Source organism: Mizuhopecten yessoensis, unplaced genomic scaffold (assembly GCF_002113885.1).
Source record: "Mizuhopecten yessoensis strain PY_sf001 unplaced genomic scaffold, ASM211388v2 scaffold716287, whole genome shotgun sequence".
Taxonomy (NCBI): Eukaryota; Metazoa; Mollusca; class Bivalvia; order Pectinida; family Pectinidae; genus Mizuhopecten; species Mizuhopecten yessoensis.
The window spans coordinates 409229-424724 of record NW_018480041.1 but is presented as its reverse complement, the minus strand read 5'-3'; the positions used below and the strand labels follow the sequence as shown (position 1 = coordinate 424724).

Below are 15496 nucleotides of genomic sequence, written 5' to 3'. Positions count from 1 at the left end.
AAACAAACACTGGGCCAAGAAAAGTAAACATGTAGTTATAAAACAAACTCTGTTCCGTGAAAAGTTAACATGCATTTATAAAACAAACACTCTGTTTTAAAAACAAACTGTTATACTCAAAACTAAACACAAGTCTGCGAAGAATAAACGTCGGTTTAAACAATAAACGGTGACTCGTCAAATATAAACTATAATCCAAAAAATACACACAAAAAGAGAACAACTAAACGATTTTTGAAAATTAAATGAAAAAATGAAAAAAATACACGGTAAGGGTCCACCAGTGATAGACGCTACAGAGGATGACAGTACATGTATTACAGATGCTACAGAGGATGTAACTACATGTATTATAGACACTACAGAGGATGACAGTACATGTATTATAGACGCTACAGAGGATGACAGTACATGTATTATAGATGCTACAGAGGATGACAGTACATGTATTACAGATGCTACAGAGGATGTAACTACATGTATTACAGATGCGACAGAGGATGACAGTACATGTATTACAGACATTTGTGTAAACACTACCTTACTTGTAGATATTTTGTATTTGCCAAAAATCAATATGTTTGGCACAAAAATAAATGAATATATTGATATATTGATTTAAACAAGGTAACAATCTTATCTCTGTGAATTTCCTTCTGGCAGGGGGAGATGCCCTTAAGTGACCTACAGGAGGGAGAAGAGATCAAGATCAAGATCATTGGATTCAGGGAGGGCAAATCCAGCAGGTATAGGAATGTTGTTATGTTCAGCCAGTTTAAACCACATTTTGAACTAGCCTGGAAATGTTATTTTAAAGTACTGAACACATTCTAATACAATTTTGCATGATTTGAATAGTGAAAATATTTTATAAGTCATTGATTTAATTATGACAAAGTGTCATCAATTTAATGGATGATATCAAAAGACTTGGTAGATATTTGTATGTGTGTGCTTTAATTCCTGACAAGTGATTTGTTTGTAACAGTTTCCTGCCAATCAGTCACCCTAACCGTAGAACTGCCCTGCTGGAGTGTTCACTCAAACCAAGGTACAGACCCCTCCCTATACCACATCATTGCTAAACAGACACTGAAATTCTAAACATATTTTCAAAATTTTAAAATGCAGTGAAACCTTATAGAGCAGATGTTAATGTTGAGGACATTGAGAACATTAGATATCAGTCAATGTTAAAGTTGGGGAAATCTTGACTAACAAATCAGTCAATGTTAAAGTTGGGGAAATCTTGACTAACAAATTAGTCAATGTTAATGTTGGGGACATCTTGACTAACAAATTAGTCCTGTTAATGTTGGGGACATCTTGACTAACACATCAGTCAATGTTAATGTTGGGGACATCTTGACTAACAAATCAGTCCTGTTAAAGTTGGGGACATCTTGACTTGCACATCAGTCCTGTTAATGTTGGTGACATCTTGACTAACACATCAGTCCTGTTAATGTTGGTGACATCTTGACTAACAAATCAGTCCTGTTAATGTTGGGGACATCTTGACTAACACATCAGTCCTGTTAATGTTGGTGACATCTTGACTAACAAATCAGTCCGGTTTAAGTTGGGGACATCTTGACTAACAAATCAGTCAATGTTAATGTTGGTGACATCTTGACTAACAAATCAGTCCTGTTAAAGTTGGTGACATCTTGACTAACAAATCAGTCCTGTTAATGTTGGGGACATCTTGACTAACACATCAGTCCTGTTAATGTTGGTGACATCTTGACTAACAAATCAGTCCGGTTTAAGTTGGGGACATCTTGACTAACAAATCAGTCAATGTTAAAGTTGGTGACATCTTGACTAACACATCAGTCCTGTTAATGTTGGGGACATCTTGACTGTCAAATCAGTCAATGTTAATGTTGTGGACATCTTGACTAACAAATCAGTCAATGTTAATGTTTTGGAGGTCTTGAGGAAATAACAATGACCTCATGGTTATGATGGATTGAACTTGAGACATAACAATTTAGTTGTATTTATGTTGGAACTGTCTTGATCATTACTTATAATATGAACTGAATCCATGAATGAACTTTCAAATTGCATCCACAAATCGAATATATATTGTCCAGAAAAATGAGGTGGTTTTAGAAACTGGTCTTCTGTCCTGTTTTTGTCAAATGGATCATAAGATATTCAAATTAATTAAAACAAATCATGTTTTAATCTGGTGTAATACAAATCTTTATGTGATAAGTTGATTCTTATGCATTTACCCAATTAAACTGTTGACAGTAAGCTGGAGAAGAAGGGAGTTGATGGGACAGAGGATGTGAACTGTACCTACAATATAGGAGACCAAGTCCAAGCCTTTGTACAGAACGTAAGTCATATTATGTCAAATGTTTAGTAATCACTAGATTATATATCAGGGTCTTATGATAAACAAGCTGTTGTTTTCCACAATGAAGTGTATTAACAAAGTGCCTGCTCATTTTTAACTCATCTGCCTGAAGGGCAAGTGAGATTATGTCATGGCGTAGCAACTGTCAACCGTCCGTCGTCCGTATGTCCGTCGTCCGTCGATCTTCCATCAATTTTTTCTTTTAAACAAATTCTTCTGAAGAATGGACAGGCCTATACTCATGATGTTTGCCTGAAAGCTTTGCTGCTAGGAGCCTGGCAAAGTTTGAGAACGAAAATGACCTTGACCTACTTTCAAGGTCAGAGGGGTCAAATGTGTCCAACACTTTAAACGACTTCTTCTAAAGAACTGAAAGATATAGAATCTTCATATTTGGCTGATTGCTGTCTTGGATAGAGCCTGACCAGGTTTGAGAATGAAAATGACCTTGACTTACTTTCAAGGTCACTGGCATCAAATATGTCAAACGCTTTAAAAGGACTTCTTCTGAATAATCTTAAAGCATAGAGTTATAATGTTTAGATTGTAGCTTCCTGGGATAAAGCCTGACAAAGTTTGAGAATGAAAATGACTTCAACCTACTTTTAAGGTCACATGGGTCTAATATGTCAAACACTTCAAACGTTTCCTTATGAAGAACTGAAAGGTATAAAATCTTCATATTTGGCTGGAAATTTCTTGGGAAAGAGCCCAACAGAGTTTGAGAATGAAAATGACCTCAGCCTACTTTCAAGGTCACAGGGGTCAAATATGTTAAACACTTCAAACAGTTTCTTCGAAAGAACTGAAAGGTATATAATTATTATATTTGGCTGATAAATTCTTTGGATTAAGAACAAAAATTCCGCGAATCAAATGACCTTGACCTCTTCAGGCATATAATCATAATATTTGGCTTGTGGCTTCTTGGAATGTAGCTCACCAAAGTTTGAAAATATAAATTACCTCATCCTACTTTAAAGGTCACAGAGGTCAACAACATTTCATCAGTTTTGTTCTGCAGAACCAAAAGGCATAGATTCCTAAGATTTGGCAGGTAGCTTCTTGGGATAGGGCCCAACAAAGTTTGAGAATGAAAATGACCTTGACCTACTAACAAGGTCACAGGGAAAACTATGTCAAACACTTCAAACAAATTCTGAAGAAGAATAAATAAACATAAAATCATTAAAGGATATTTGGCTGTTAGCTTCAAAGTTTGCAAGTAAAATATTTGTAGTACGGTTTAATATTTAAAGAGAATATTTTACTACAACTACTTAAATAATCTGGTGAGGCCCTCTATGCTTCTTGTTCCGATGATAATTAAAAGATTGTAAGATCAGTATACAGTTATAAACTTTGTTGTACATTTTAATGCCAGACACAAAGTGCCTGTTTACTTTGTGATGGTGTCCGGCTGCTTCTGCCTGTTTCAGTATAACAATGGTTACCTGAATGTTTGTGCTCCTTTCAATGTTTCGTCCTCGTTTAGCTAGGTGGACAAACTCCCAGTAATGAGTTTGAGTTTGTATGATAAATAATTTATGTTCGTTTGAGAAGTGCGAACGAGAACATAAGTATAACAATGGTAACCTAACAATGTCTGTGTGCTGCTTTCAATGTTTCAGTATAACAATGGTAACCTGAATGTCTGTGTGAGTTCTACTGTCCAAGGCCGAGTGAACCTTGTCAACTTGTCTGATGATCCGGCAGTAAGTGATTACACTGGAACTCCTTCATTACTTGTCCTATTGTTTCTTATTGTAGGTAAGACAATGACAACGAAAAATGCATACTTGTTAGCTCACCTGATCATTGTGAGCATATGCCATAATGTGGCATCTGTTGTCCTTCCATCACCAATTTCTTCAAATAATTTCTTCTTCGTAACTGCTGTTTGGAATTAAATTAAAATTGTATAGAAGCATCCTTCGGTTGTAGGGATTCAAAATTGACCCCCTGTAAAGGTTAGGGGGCAGAGCCAAGAGGGGTTAATTTGACCATATGGCTTTAAGCGACTTCTTCTCTGGAACTAAAAGAAGAATATCAACCTAATTGCGTTGAAAGCATTCTTAGGTAGTTGTGATTTTAAATTATACATATCAATGGGCTCACCTTCCAGGGGACTGAGGGGTGGTGCCAAAAAGGGTTAATTTAGCCATATTTATTCAATTGACTTTCACTCTGGAACTAAGGGAAGTATATTCATCCTATTTGGTGTCAGACGGTGAGGATTCACCACTGTACAAATGGAGGGGCTGACACTGCGGCAGGCTGAGGAGTGGGGGAAATGGGTAATTGATTGGTAATATTGTTTTAAGCAACTTTTTCTCTGGAACTACGACATGGGTATCAACCATATTTGGCTGGAAGCATTTCCAGGTATCGGGGATTCAAGATTGTTCAAATAGAGGGTCTGACCCACAGGGGCCTGAAGGAGGTAGCTAAAGAGGGATAATTTGGCCATATTGCTTTGATAATTTAACCATATTTGTTTGTAAGTATTCTCAGGTGGAAGGGGTTCAACATTTGAAAAATAGAGGAGGTCAATTCAAATATTATTGCGTCTATCGCTCTGTGCCTAACAATTGTATAATATATGCCCATGGGATGTGGGTTCTTGACTTTATAAAAGGTATTACTTCATGAATGGGGCAAGATTCTTGGCCTACTCTGGTAGTGTATTTTGTAATAGTTTATACTATGACTGGCTGAGTTATCACCCTTGATTCTGGGCCTACTCTGGTAGTGTATTTTGTAATAGTTTATGACTGGTTGAGTAATCTTGACATCCGGTCATAAACTATTACAAAATACGCTACCAAAATAGGCCCAGAATCAAGGGTGATAACTCAGCCAGGCATAGTATAAACTATTACAAATCACCCTTGCAATGTAAGACTGGAACTCTTTTGTACTTGGTACTCATTTTAGTCAGTGCCCGCCATTTGCATGTGTTGGTTCTGTGTCTGATTACACTACATATTTTTCTCTTTATAATCAGCAATTGAAGATATGGTAAAAGGTGGGGATCTTAATCATTTCCAAGCTAAAAATGCTTTTTATACCCTCCACAAATTTAGGCGGGGTATATTGGAATCAGCTTGTCCGTATGTACGTCTGTCCATAGAAAAAGTTTGTTCGGACGACTCCTTCTAAAGTAACGAACCAATTTCAACTAAACCTTCAGATATGATAACTACCACCTGAAGTTGTGCATCCAGTTATTTTTAGGTCACCTGAGCTTTAGCTCAAGTGACCTATTGCCATCCATCTTCGTCCGCCATCGTCTGTCGTCGTCCGTCGTCCGTTAACATTTTACATTTCAAACTTAAAGCTGGGCCGATTGAACTGAAAGTTAGTAGGAATGATCGACTCATGGTCCTGACAAAGTGTTGTTATTTTCCGGGTCGATCAGAAATCCAATATTGCCGTTACGGCCGCCATTTTGAAAAACTATTTCAAACTTAAAGTCAAGTTCTGCTAGGCCGATTGAACTGAAAGTTGGTAGGAATGCTCGACTCATGGTCCTGACAAAGTGTTGTTATTTTTCGGGTCAATCAGAAATCCAATATGGCCACCATGGCCGCCATTTTGAAAAACTATTTCAAACTTAAAGTCAAGTTCTGCTTGGCCGATTGAACTGAAACTTTGTAGGATTGCTCGACTCATGGTCCTGACAAAGTGTTATCATCTTTCGGGTCGATCAGTAATCCAATATGGCCACCACAGCTGCCATTTTGAAAAACTATTTCAAACTTACAGCCAAGTTCTACTTGGCCGATTGAACTGAAACTTTGTAGGAATGATCAATCATGGTCCTGACAAAGTGTTGTTATTTTTCGGGTCAATCAGAAATACAATTTGGCTGCCATGGCCGCTATTTTGTAAATACTTATTTCAAACTTAAAAACAGGTTCTAATAGGCCGATCTCACTGAAAATCGGTCTAGGAATTATCAGCTCATGGTCCTGACAAAGTTAAGTTAACATTATACTGAACTATTTTTTACTCAAATTGGTACATATTTCAACAACAAAAATAAATACTGAAGGACTCAGGTGACCGTTAAGGCCCTTGGGCCTCTTGTTTTTCATTCTGACCCTTTTTTACGAAGTTATGCCCCTTTGTTGAACAAATCCTGAAACTTTTTGTCCGGACAACTCCTTCTAAAGTTATGGATCAATTTCAAAGAGAGTTACCAGACATGATAACTACAACCTGAAGTTGTGCATCCAGGTATTATTTTTTCATTTTGAGCCTTGTCCGGACAACTCCTCCAAAGCAACAGGGCAAATTTCATCGAAAGTTTTCAGATATGATAACTACCACCTGATATTGTGCATCCATTTACTTCCCTGGGGACTGGCCATATCTGTAAGATTTTATTAGCCATGTATACTACTTTCATTGAAAATCTTCAGCCATGATTGCTTAAATATACAGGTGTGCGATACTGGCACTCTGGGCCTCTTGTTGTAGATTTGTTATTAGATATAAATAAATTAGATACTGTTCACTTATTTTACCTTAAAAAACTCATTTCCAAGAAATAAGTGAAGATAAACAAAAAGATTCAACAGAATCTGGTAAGTAAAATCAGTGATAGTACCATTTTCTTCATCTTGTTTTATCTTTGTCGTTTGAAATTTGATTCTCTTGACCTTATACTGGCATTATCTTTTTCAGCAAAGTTGTCTCAACTATTCACTATCATACTGTCCATGATGCTATGAGCTTATGTTATTATGCTCCTAGTTCACTTTGCTGTTGTCTCGTCTACATTAAGCCAAACCTTCCTGCTCTGTATTTATGTTGGTATGTGTGTGGTTCTACAGGTGCAGGAGAACCCAAAGGCACACTTCCTACGGGGCCAGGCCTACAATGCCAGGGTGATAGGTGTGGACGACAGTAACATACTCGATCTCTCCTTCACAGGTGTGTTACCTTACAGCTTCTAAAAATGTCAGTCTCTAAAAATAAAAGTTGAATAAATAAAAACATTTTATAGTGCTTGGTAATTGTGCAGGTTTGACTGCCAGGTTTTGGGCTACTTGTGTTGTTCCTCTACACTGATTCTTGTGATACAGTTATTGTACTGTAATAGTTTAGATATTGATTATACCTGGATAGCCTATCAATTGTCTGCATCAATTTAATGTTGTTCATGTAAAATGACAAATAAAGAGCAGCTGGAAAGATATTGTTTTTATTAAAGTATGAATTTTGTATCATTTTATTTTACAGACCAGGGGAAGATAGAAGAGGGGAGAAGGGTACAAGGTATTGTGCTTTGTACCACCTTTTCCCTGGAGCTTCAGCTCGACCTGTCACAAGGATACAAGGGTGTGGCCTCATGTACTGACCTGTCTGATATATACACGGACAACCCGCTCCGCAGCTACAAGCGTGGCCAGGTTGTGCACTGCTGCATCCTGTCTATTGATGAAAAGACCAAGCAGTGCCGGGTGTCACTCCGGAAGTCGAGACTTAAGTAGGTGACATAATAATATGTCAGTTATACTTATTAAGTATGTCAGCATTATGATAAATAATCCTATAGAAGATAAGATATGAGTTTCCATTTGGTCAGAGACCACTATCATACGGAAGTAGAAATAGATCTTGAATGTAATTTACCTGCATGTACTGTCATGATGATCAAGGTCAATGTTACTCTAACTTTTGCACTATTTGCGGTAAATGCACCTATTTTACTTAAAAGTAGCACATACAGAAACTGCGTTATAAGTGATTATATTTATACACAACCCCTAAATTTTCCTTTCTTTAAATTCCCCAAAAAATAAAATCCAATGCATCTAATTTTCAAATACAGCTGTATAAGTAAAAATGTGAAATTTGAGCAAGGGAAGAATACTGACCTTTAGATCGAAAATGAGTATGAACTTGGAATGTGTAAAAATGATAATTTGATATTTAATATATTAAATTATAGTTTATATACAATGATGGAGCCAGCTCCTCTTTTGTTTTAGCTGTTATAATAATATAAGTTGTTTTGTATAGTTTATGTCCAACTCATGACGTTTCCCTATTCAGTCATGATCATTGCATGGGCTGTATGGTTATATATGTTAATGAAGGTATGGTAATTAGTAGATGAGAAATTGACCAATCACAGAGCAGTATATTGTCCCCTATATATAGGGGTCTCTTAAATGGGTAGCAGCCCCCTTCATCCAGGGAGGCTGCAGTGAACCACGGTTGTTTATGTGTATTATTCTACGTCTTTCCTATCAATATTCCTTCACGTTTAACAACTAGGGTGCCATACATTGGAGAAGTGTTGCACTAAAAACTTTTGAACAGTTTCCTTAATTCTTTGGTCAGTTTAGTGCAGTCAGCAGTAGAGACACAGTTCTTAGCGTACTAATACAACACTGACCAGAACTACAATATCCAATATAAATAAACATGACGGCTGCTGAAATATCACTGGGCATTGTGAGATTTGACAATACCATTGTAAATTTATGTGCAAAATAAAAACTAAAATTAAAAAACTTTTATTACAACGAAAACAAGACCAATGTCTGCAATGTCGTACAAAATGCACATCGGTTGAAATCACCAATGCCGGCAATGGAAACAGTTTTAACGCTCATGCAATTTATCAGAAATATCGTCTGTTACACTGCACTGATCAACAGGGGTTCGCTACAAATGTCTGAAATACACAAATTCTATAGACCTACTGACACATATGTTACAGACCTACTGATATGAGTCACATCACACATAAACATTTCAGACATTTGTAACAAACCTGTGCTCCGTCGCAAGATCACTCACTTCAAACGCTATCAGTTGCACGCGTCTGGCATCCACCATTCCTCAGTTTCTGACGGCATGTGTAATAATGAGGATGTTATAGAATCTACCGACTGTTGTCAGGTTTCCATACAATCAACGAATACATTCACGCCTGGATTCTTCACACAATGAGCATACGCAATTGTATTGATACTGAATTGTGGAATAAAATTGAAGTGTTTGTTAAAATTTCAAAGTACTACTTTGTTTGCCAATCCGCACGTGACAATACGCTGTTCAAACTATTGAACGATATTGTGTGGACTGTCGATAAGGTGGGCATTTTAATTTTGAATATAAATTATAAGTTAAAAAAGAACATAAGAGGCAGAGAAAACGTAAATATAAGTATTGAACTGTTTTTGTATGGTATTTATGATCTATTTGAATGACACAGCTTTGCAAGCAAACAACATAATGCACGCTAATTATATTTCAAGTATAATTGCCTGGTTTAATTACCATGTTTTACATATCTTCCTGAATTAAATGTTTCCAGAAATTTTTTTGAGTTTCTGGTTATCTGCATACACATCAATGTACGATCATAATATCATAAAAGTGGTAAGGTGGTACTAGAATTATAATAAACTACTACAAATGAGAATGAGTTTAATTCTTACTACATGACCTCTTATTGCATTGATCATTGACCATAATAGTGAAAATGGATATACACAACTTTATTATAACTTTATTTAGGGACACTAAAAAGACAAGCAAGGTGAAAGACCCAGAAGTAAAGGATGTCCAAGAGCTCTCCAAGAAACAGATTCTCCGCGGCTACACAATGGGCTTCAACAACAGTCTCTTGACTGTGTGGTCAGTTGGTTTTATAGACAATTTTCCCTAACAGTCTCCTGGCGATGTGGTCATGCAGTTGGCTTTATAGATGGATATGCCCAACAGTCTGACCTGTCAACATTTGATTACCTGTACCTTAGTTCAGATATGGAGTTAAATACTGTAAAATACCTTTACTTTATAGCGAATACTTTGTCATTTGTACTGATTGAAATCAAATTGTAATGGTCAAAACATATACATGTATTATGAAATGGAAAAGATGTATTCTTCAAAATGGCACAATTAGTTCTAATAAAACATATTCTTTATACATTGAACATTATATAAATACTACATTCACTCATCTCGGCATTACATCGTAGTACTAATTACTGACGAGTAATATACATTAGCGCATTGCTAGGGTGTTTGGAAGTACCCTTCCATTGACTCAATGCTACACTGAATGTGGCAGTGTGAAATGAACAACTTGTCACAACCAATCAGATGACAGGATTTTCACTAGAGGTATAATAATATTAGATTTGCATATAGTATCATATTTTTTTTTTTTTTAATTCTGCTCAGTAACAGCAGTTTTACCGCCAAATACAGGCTATTTCCTCTACTTAAAAAGTGCCTTTAATATATTCCCCCAAAAATGAGAAATATATTCCCAATTTCAATACAAATAATGCTATATTTTTCCCAATTCATAAAAGAGCAGGCTGTTGTAAGATTTAGATAACAAAAACACACACTGAGTAAGAAATATTGTGATTCAATGTTCCTTTCTGTGTGTTCAGCATAGGAAATGGAGTATATGGAAAAGTGAGTAGAGAGGAATTGTCAGACTACCATGTGAAATCCTGTGGGGTAGTGTTTTACAAAGGACGAGTGGTCACAGCACAGATCCTCAGGTATGTCTTCCTAATTTCTTATAATAAGATAGAATTTCTCTGCAAAGGAATAATTTTGTCTCTAAATGGTTCTCTGCGGTGAGTTATTACTCTGGTGCCTTGTAGAAGGGCCTCCTACAAGTGTTCTAATGTGGCAGTATTATCAATGGCTTGTTGATGACCATTTCCTTAAGTTTTCCCCAGTGATCTATCATTGCATAAGAATCCTGGATCTGATTTCACTGGTTATTACATATCAAAAATATAGAATTTACTCAGAGAAACTTCATGAATGCATCAAATGAAAAGTCGTGAATGCACGAAATAGAAAATCTCCAATACAAATCAACTGACCAGTGTGGTGGGATTTTCTTGCTGTGAGTATTGTAGCTTATTGTACCATACATAAAACTGTGCTCCATTGACCCCTAGCTACATGCTATTGACCTGGTTTGGAGGAGTAACTTCAATCTTCATTTAACTGTTCTTACCCATCAATATTTTAAATGTCCTATATACACCATATGTTTCCAATTTGGATAAAGCAGAGTCACTTGTTACAATAATGTGTGTTCCAGTGTGGATGGTGATGTAACACTTACTCTGAGAGAAAGTCGTACCGGTGTAACAGACCTGGTGCCAGTGGACATGAGGACAGAGAAGGAGATCTTGGGTTCAGACAGCCAGACAGAGGAAACCCATGTTAAAAGTCGTAAGAGAAAGCTTTCAGTGACTGACGCAAACAATACAAAGGGAGAGAACTCATCACAGGAATCATCAGAAGAAACAGTAACAAAGAAATCTAAGGGAAAGAAAAAGAAAAAATCCATGACGAAATTAAGTCAAAGTAGAGAGGAGCAAGAAGAGGATGAAGTGAAGGTATTCCTATATTCTCAGTTCCTCAGTACTTATGATTGCTTGTCACCTTCCTATTAGCAGTTCCTATGTAAGGAATCTGTAGCATGCATACAGAATATTTATAACAACTTAAGTATTGTGGATGTTACAGCTTTTTAAAGACTTTCATCATCTGAATCACAAGCAGACATGACTAAAACAAATATGGATGTTTATGCAAAATGTTTTTGCGAGTGTGTTTTGGTGTGTTCAAGTATTTTACAACTTCTCTATGATTGACAGATCTTAGCCTCACCTCCTGTCTGTGGGGTTAGTGAAAAGCCACGTCTCTCCGTAACAGGATTTTCCTGGGACGCAGACCTTGCGAGAGATACATCAACTACAGAAGTGGACAGTGATGATGATGATAGTGATGAGGAGGTCCAGGTAAATCGTGTTCTAGATCAGGACTCAGTGTTCCATCAATATTCAAGTGTCTGACTCATGACTCAGTGTTCCATCATTGTCCAATTGTCTAACTCATGACTCAGTGATTCATCAATGTCTAAGTGACTAACTCATGACTCAGTGTTCCATCAATGTCTAAGTGTCTTACTCATGACTCAGTGTTCCATCAATGTCCAATTGTCTAACTCATGACTCAGTGATTCATCAATGTCTAAGTGTCTAACTCATGACTCAGTGTTCCATCAATGTGTAAGTGTCTTACTCATGACTCAGTGTTCCATCAATTTCCAAGTGTCTAACTCATGACTCAGTGTTCCATCATTGTCCAATTGTCTAACTCATGACTCAGTGATTCATCATTGTCTAAGTGTCTTACTCATGACTCAGTGTTCCATCAATGTCCAAGTGTCTAACTCATGACTCAGTGTTCCATTAATGTCCAATTGTCTAACTCATGACTCAGTAGCCAAGTTTCTACCTTATGACTCAATGTTCCAACAATATCCAAGTGTCTAGCTCATCATTCAGTGTTCCATCAATATCCAACTGTCTAGCTCATGACTGTGTTCCATCAATGTACACGTTTCTTAACTAATGACTCAATGTTCCAACAATGTCCAACTGTCTTATGTTTCATCAATGTACAAGTGTCTAACTCATGACTTAATCTTCCAACAATGTCCAACTGTCTAGCTCATGACTGTGTTCCATCAATGTACAAGTGTCTTACTCATAACTCAATGTCAAAGTGTCTAACTCATGACTCAGTGATTTATCAAAGTCTCAGTGTCTACCTCATGACTCAGTGATCCATCAATATCCAAGTGTCTTACTCATAACTCAATGTCTAAGTGTCTTACTCGTGACTAAATGTCCATCAATGTCCAAGTGTCTTACTCATGACTCAATGTCCATGTGTCTAACTCATGATTCAATGTTCTATCAATTTACAAGTATTCAATGTATTACTCAATGTTAAATCATTGTCCAAGTATCTAACTCATGACTCAAATTCCATCAATATCTAAGTGTCTAACTCATGACTCAAGTTCCATCAATATCTAGGTGTCTAACTCATGAAACTAAGCTGCTGAATTTTTACATGTTAATTGTTTGCGAATTTTAGTCTTGCACAAAATACACAAAAATATAACCACAGTAAAGATTTCCCAATTTACAGTATTTCTAACATAAAACAAGTTCGATTTACATTTCATTTAGGAAAATTAAAATGAGTATACAGCAGAAAGAGAAAGGTTCTCATAAAGTTCTGGGTTTATTGCTATTTCTTTTGCAAAAAAACCCCAACCTTATTGAGGTTTAAGCACTGTCTATATAGGCACGTCTATTTCTAGTCCTGAGTGATTTTGTATATAATGAATTATTTCTGTGCCACCTGGAAAATTTAATCTAGATAAAGGAGAAGGATCTAGGTGTTTCACAAGTGTCCCTTAAATGTCTAAATGTTCTGCTAGTACCCGAGCTAATAACCGTGTCTCCCTTTATTGTCCAGGTTTGGCACCAGTGTCCTAGCTATCGAATCGTACTCCTTTCAGTGTCCAGTGCCTTAGGTTAGGACAGAAATACAAAACACCTATACTTACATGTATTTCAATGCATTAATAATGATTAATTCCTTGCAGTTGTTGAAAATTTATGTGTCATTTCAGAGACCAACAAAGAAAACAAAAGCTCAAATTCGTGCTGAGAAGAAAGAAGAAGAAAAGAGGCTAGATGAGGTAAATACTGTGACAGAAGCTTGATCCAGGAGAATATTTCTTGTTGAGTAAAGTGAGACAAGCAATTATGCTTGTATAAGCTTTTTAGCCCACCATCATCTGATGGTAGGCTATTCAAATCACCCTGCGTCCGTGGTCCGTTGTCCGGTCGTCATCTGTCCTTAAACAATTCTTGTTATCGGTATTTCTCAAGAAGTACCAGAGAGATCTTTCTCAAATTTTATATGTAGGTTCCCCTTGGTCCTTAGCTTTGCAGGGCAATTTTTGAGACTGATCGGATTAACAACATGGCCAACAGGCAGCCATCTTGGATTTTGATAGTGAAAGTTTGTTATCACTATTTCTCAAGAAGTACCAAAGGGATCCTTCTCAAATTTTATCTGTAGGTTCCCCTCGTCCTTAGCTGTGCAGGGCAACTTTTGAGACTGATCGGATAAACAACATGGCCGACAGGCATCTTTGATTTTGATAGTGAAAGTTTGTTATCGCTATTTCTCAAGAAGTACCAGAGGGATCTTTCTTAAATTTTATATGTAGGTTCCCCTTGATCCCTCGTTGTGCATGTTATATTTTGAGACTGATCATAAAATCAAAATGGATTAAAAGAAGAACTAAACAGATCTTTCTCATATTGCAATGTTCGATTCTATTTCTTTCACATTAAGTACTGTACTAGTAAATATGTGAAATGACAAACTCATTTTGAAGGTTGGCTTTCATACACATCAGTATTAAGTTTAGATCAAAAGTTACCTCAAGGTGCATTTACTGTTAAGATGACTCGATCAAACAGATTAGAGGAAAGAAAAGAAAAGGTCGAACTGACAAAGAACTAATGAAGATTGTGCAAATGTGGGCGCCAAGATCCCTCTGGGATCTCTTGTTATAGGAAGATAAGTAAAGAATTTAAGAGGTAATATCTGGTTTAGTCAAGTATAAAATATGACGTATAAAATCTTTGCTTATTTTCATTAAGAAATCAAAAGTTTTATCTCTTCTATTAAAGCAAACCTATATTTTAGTTTGAGAAACGTCAACTAGAGGGAGACAACCAGCCAGTGTCAGTGGACGAATTTGACCGTCTGGTTCTGACCTCCCCAGACAGCTCTCTGGTGTGGCTCCAGTATATGGCTTTCCACCTGCAGACAGCAGAGATTGACAAGGCACGTGCTGTGGCTGAGAGGGCACTCAAAACCATCTCCTTTAGGTAAGTAACCAACCTCCAGGTACAGGGCCCACTTGTTTAAAATATCTAAACTCTTGAGATTTTCTCAAGTCTAAGATTTCCCATAGACAATACATTGCTTGAGATTTTCCTTAACTTTGAGATGTTTTATACAAGTGCTCCCAGGAACTGAAAACCATCTCCTATAGGTAAGTACCCAACCTCCAGGTACAGCACTCAAAACCATCTCCTTTAGGTAATTACCCAACATCCAGGTACAGGCACTCAAAAAGATCTCCTTCAGGTAAGTACCCAACCTCAAGGTACAGGCACTCCAAACCATCTCCTTTAGGTAAGTATCCAACATCCAGGTACAGGCACTCCAAAC

General features: G+C 36.8%; 1 protein-coding gene across 1 annotated transcript in view; it reads left to right on the top strand.

Annotated features, from left to right (window-relative positions):
- Positions 1–15496, top strand: part of LOC110442650 (protein RRP5 homolog) — a 165731-nt gene that overhangs the window by 104942 nt on the left and 45293 nt on the right. Inside the window, exons 28-39 of the mRNA XM_021486343.1 lie at positions 664–746; positions 989–1051; positions 2266–2353; positions 4006–4089; positions 7216–7315; positions 7625–7871; positions 9917–10036; positions 10807–10920; positions 11478–11778; positions 12040–12183; positions 13875–13943; positions 14966–15150. Coding sequence (XP_021342018.1) covers positions 664–746; positions 989–1051; positions 2266–2353; positions 4006–4089; positions 7216–7315; positions 7625–7871; positions 9917–10036; positions 10807–10920; positions 11478–11778; positions 12040–12183; positions 13875–13943; positions 14966–15150 — 1598 coding nt within the window. The remainder of the gene's footprint in view (positions 1–663; positions 747–988; positions 1052–2265; positions 2354–4005; positions 4090–7215; positions 7316–7624; positions 7872–9916; positions 10037–10806; positions 10921–11477; positions 11779–12039; positions 12184–13874; positions 13944–14965; positions 15151–15496) is intronic.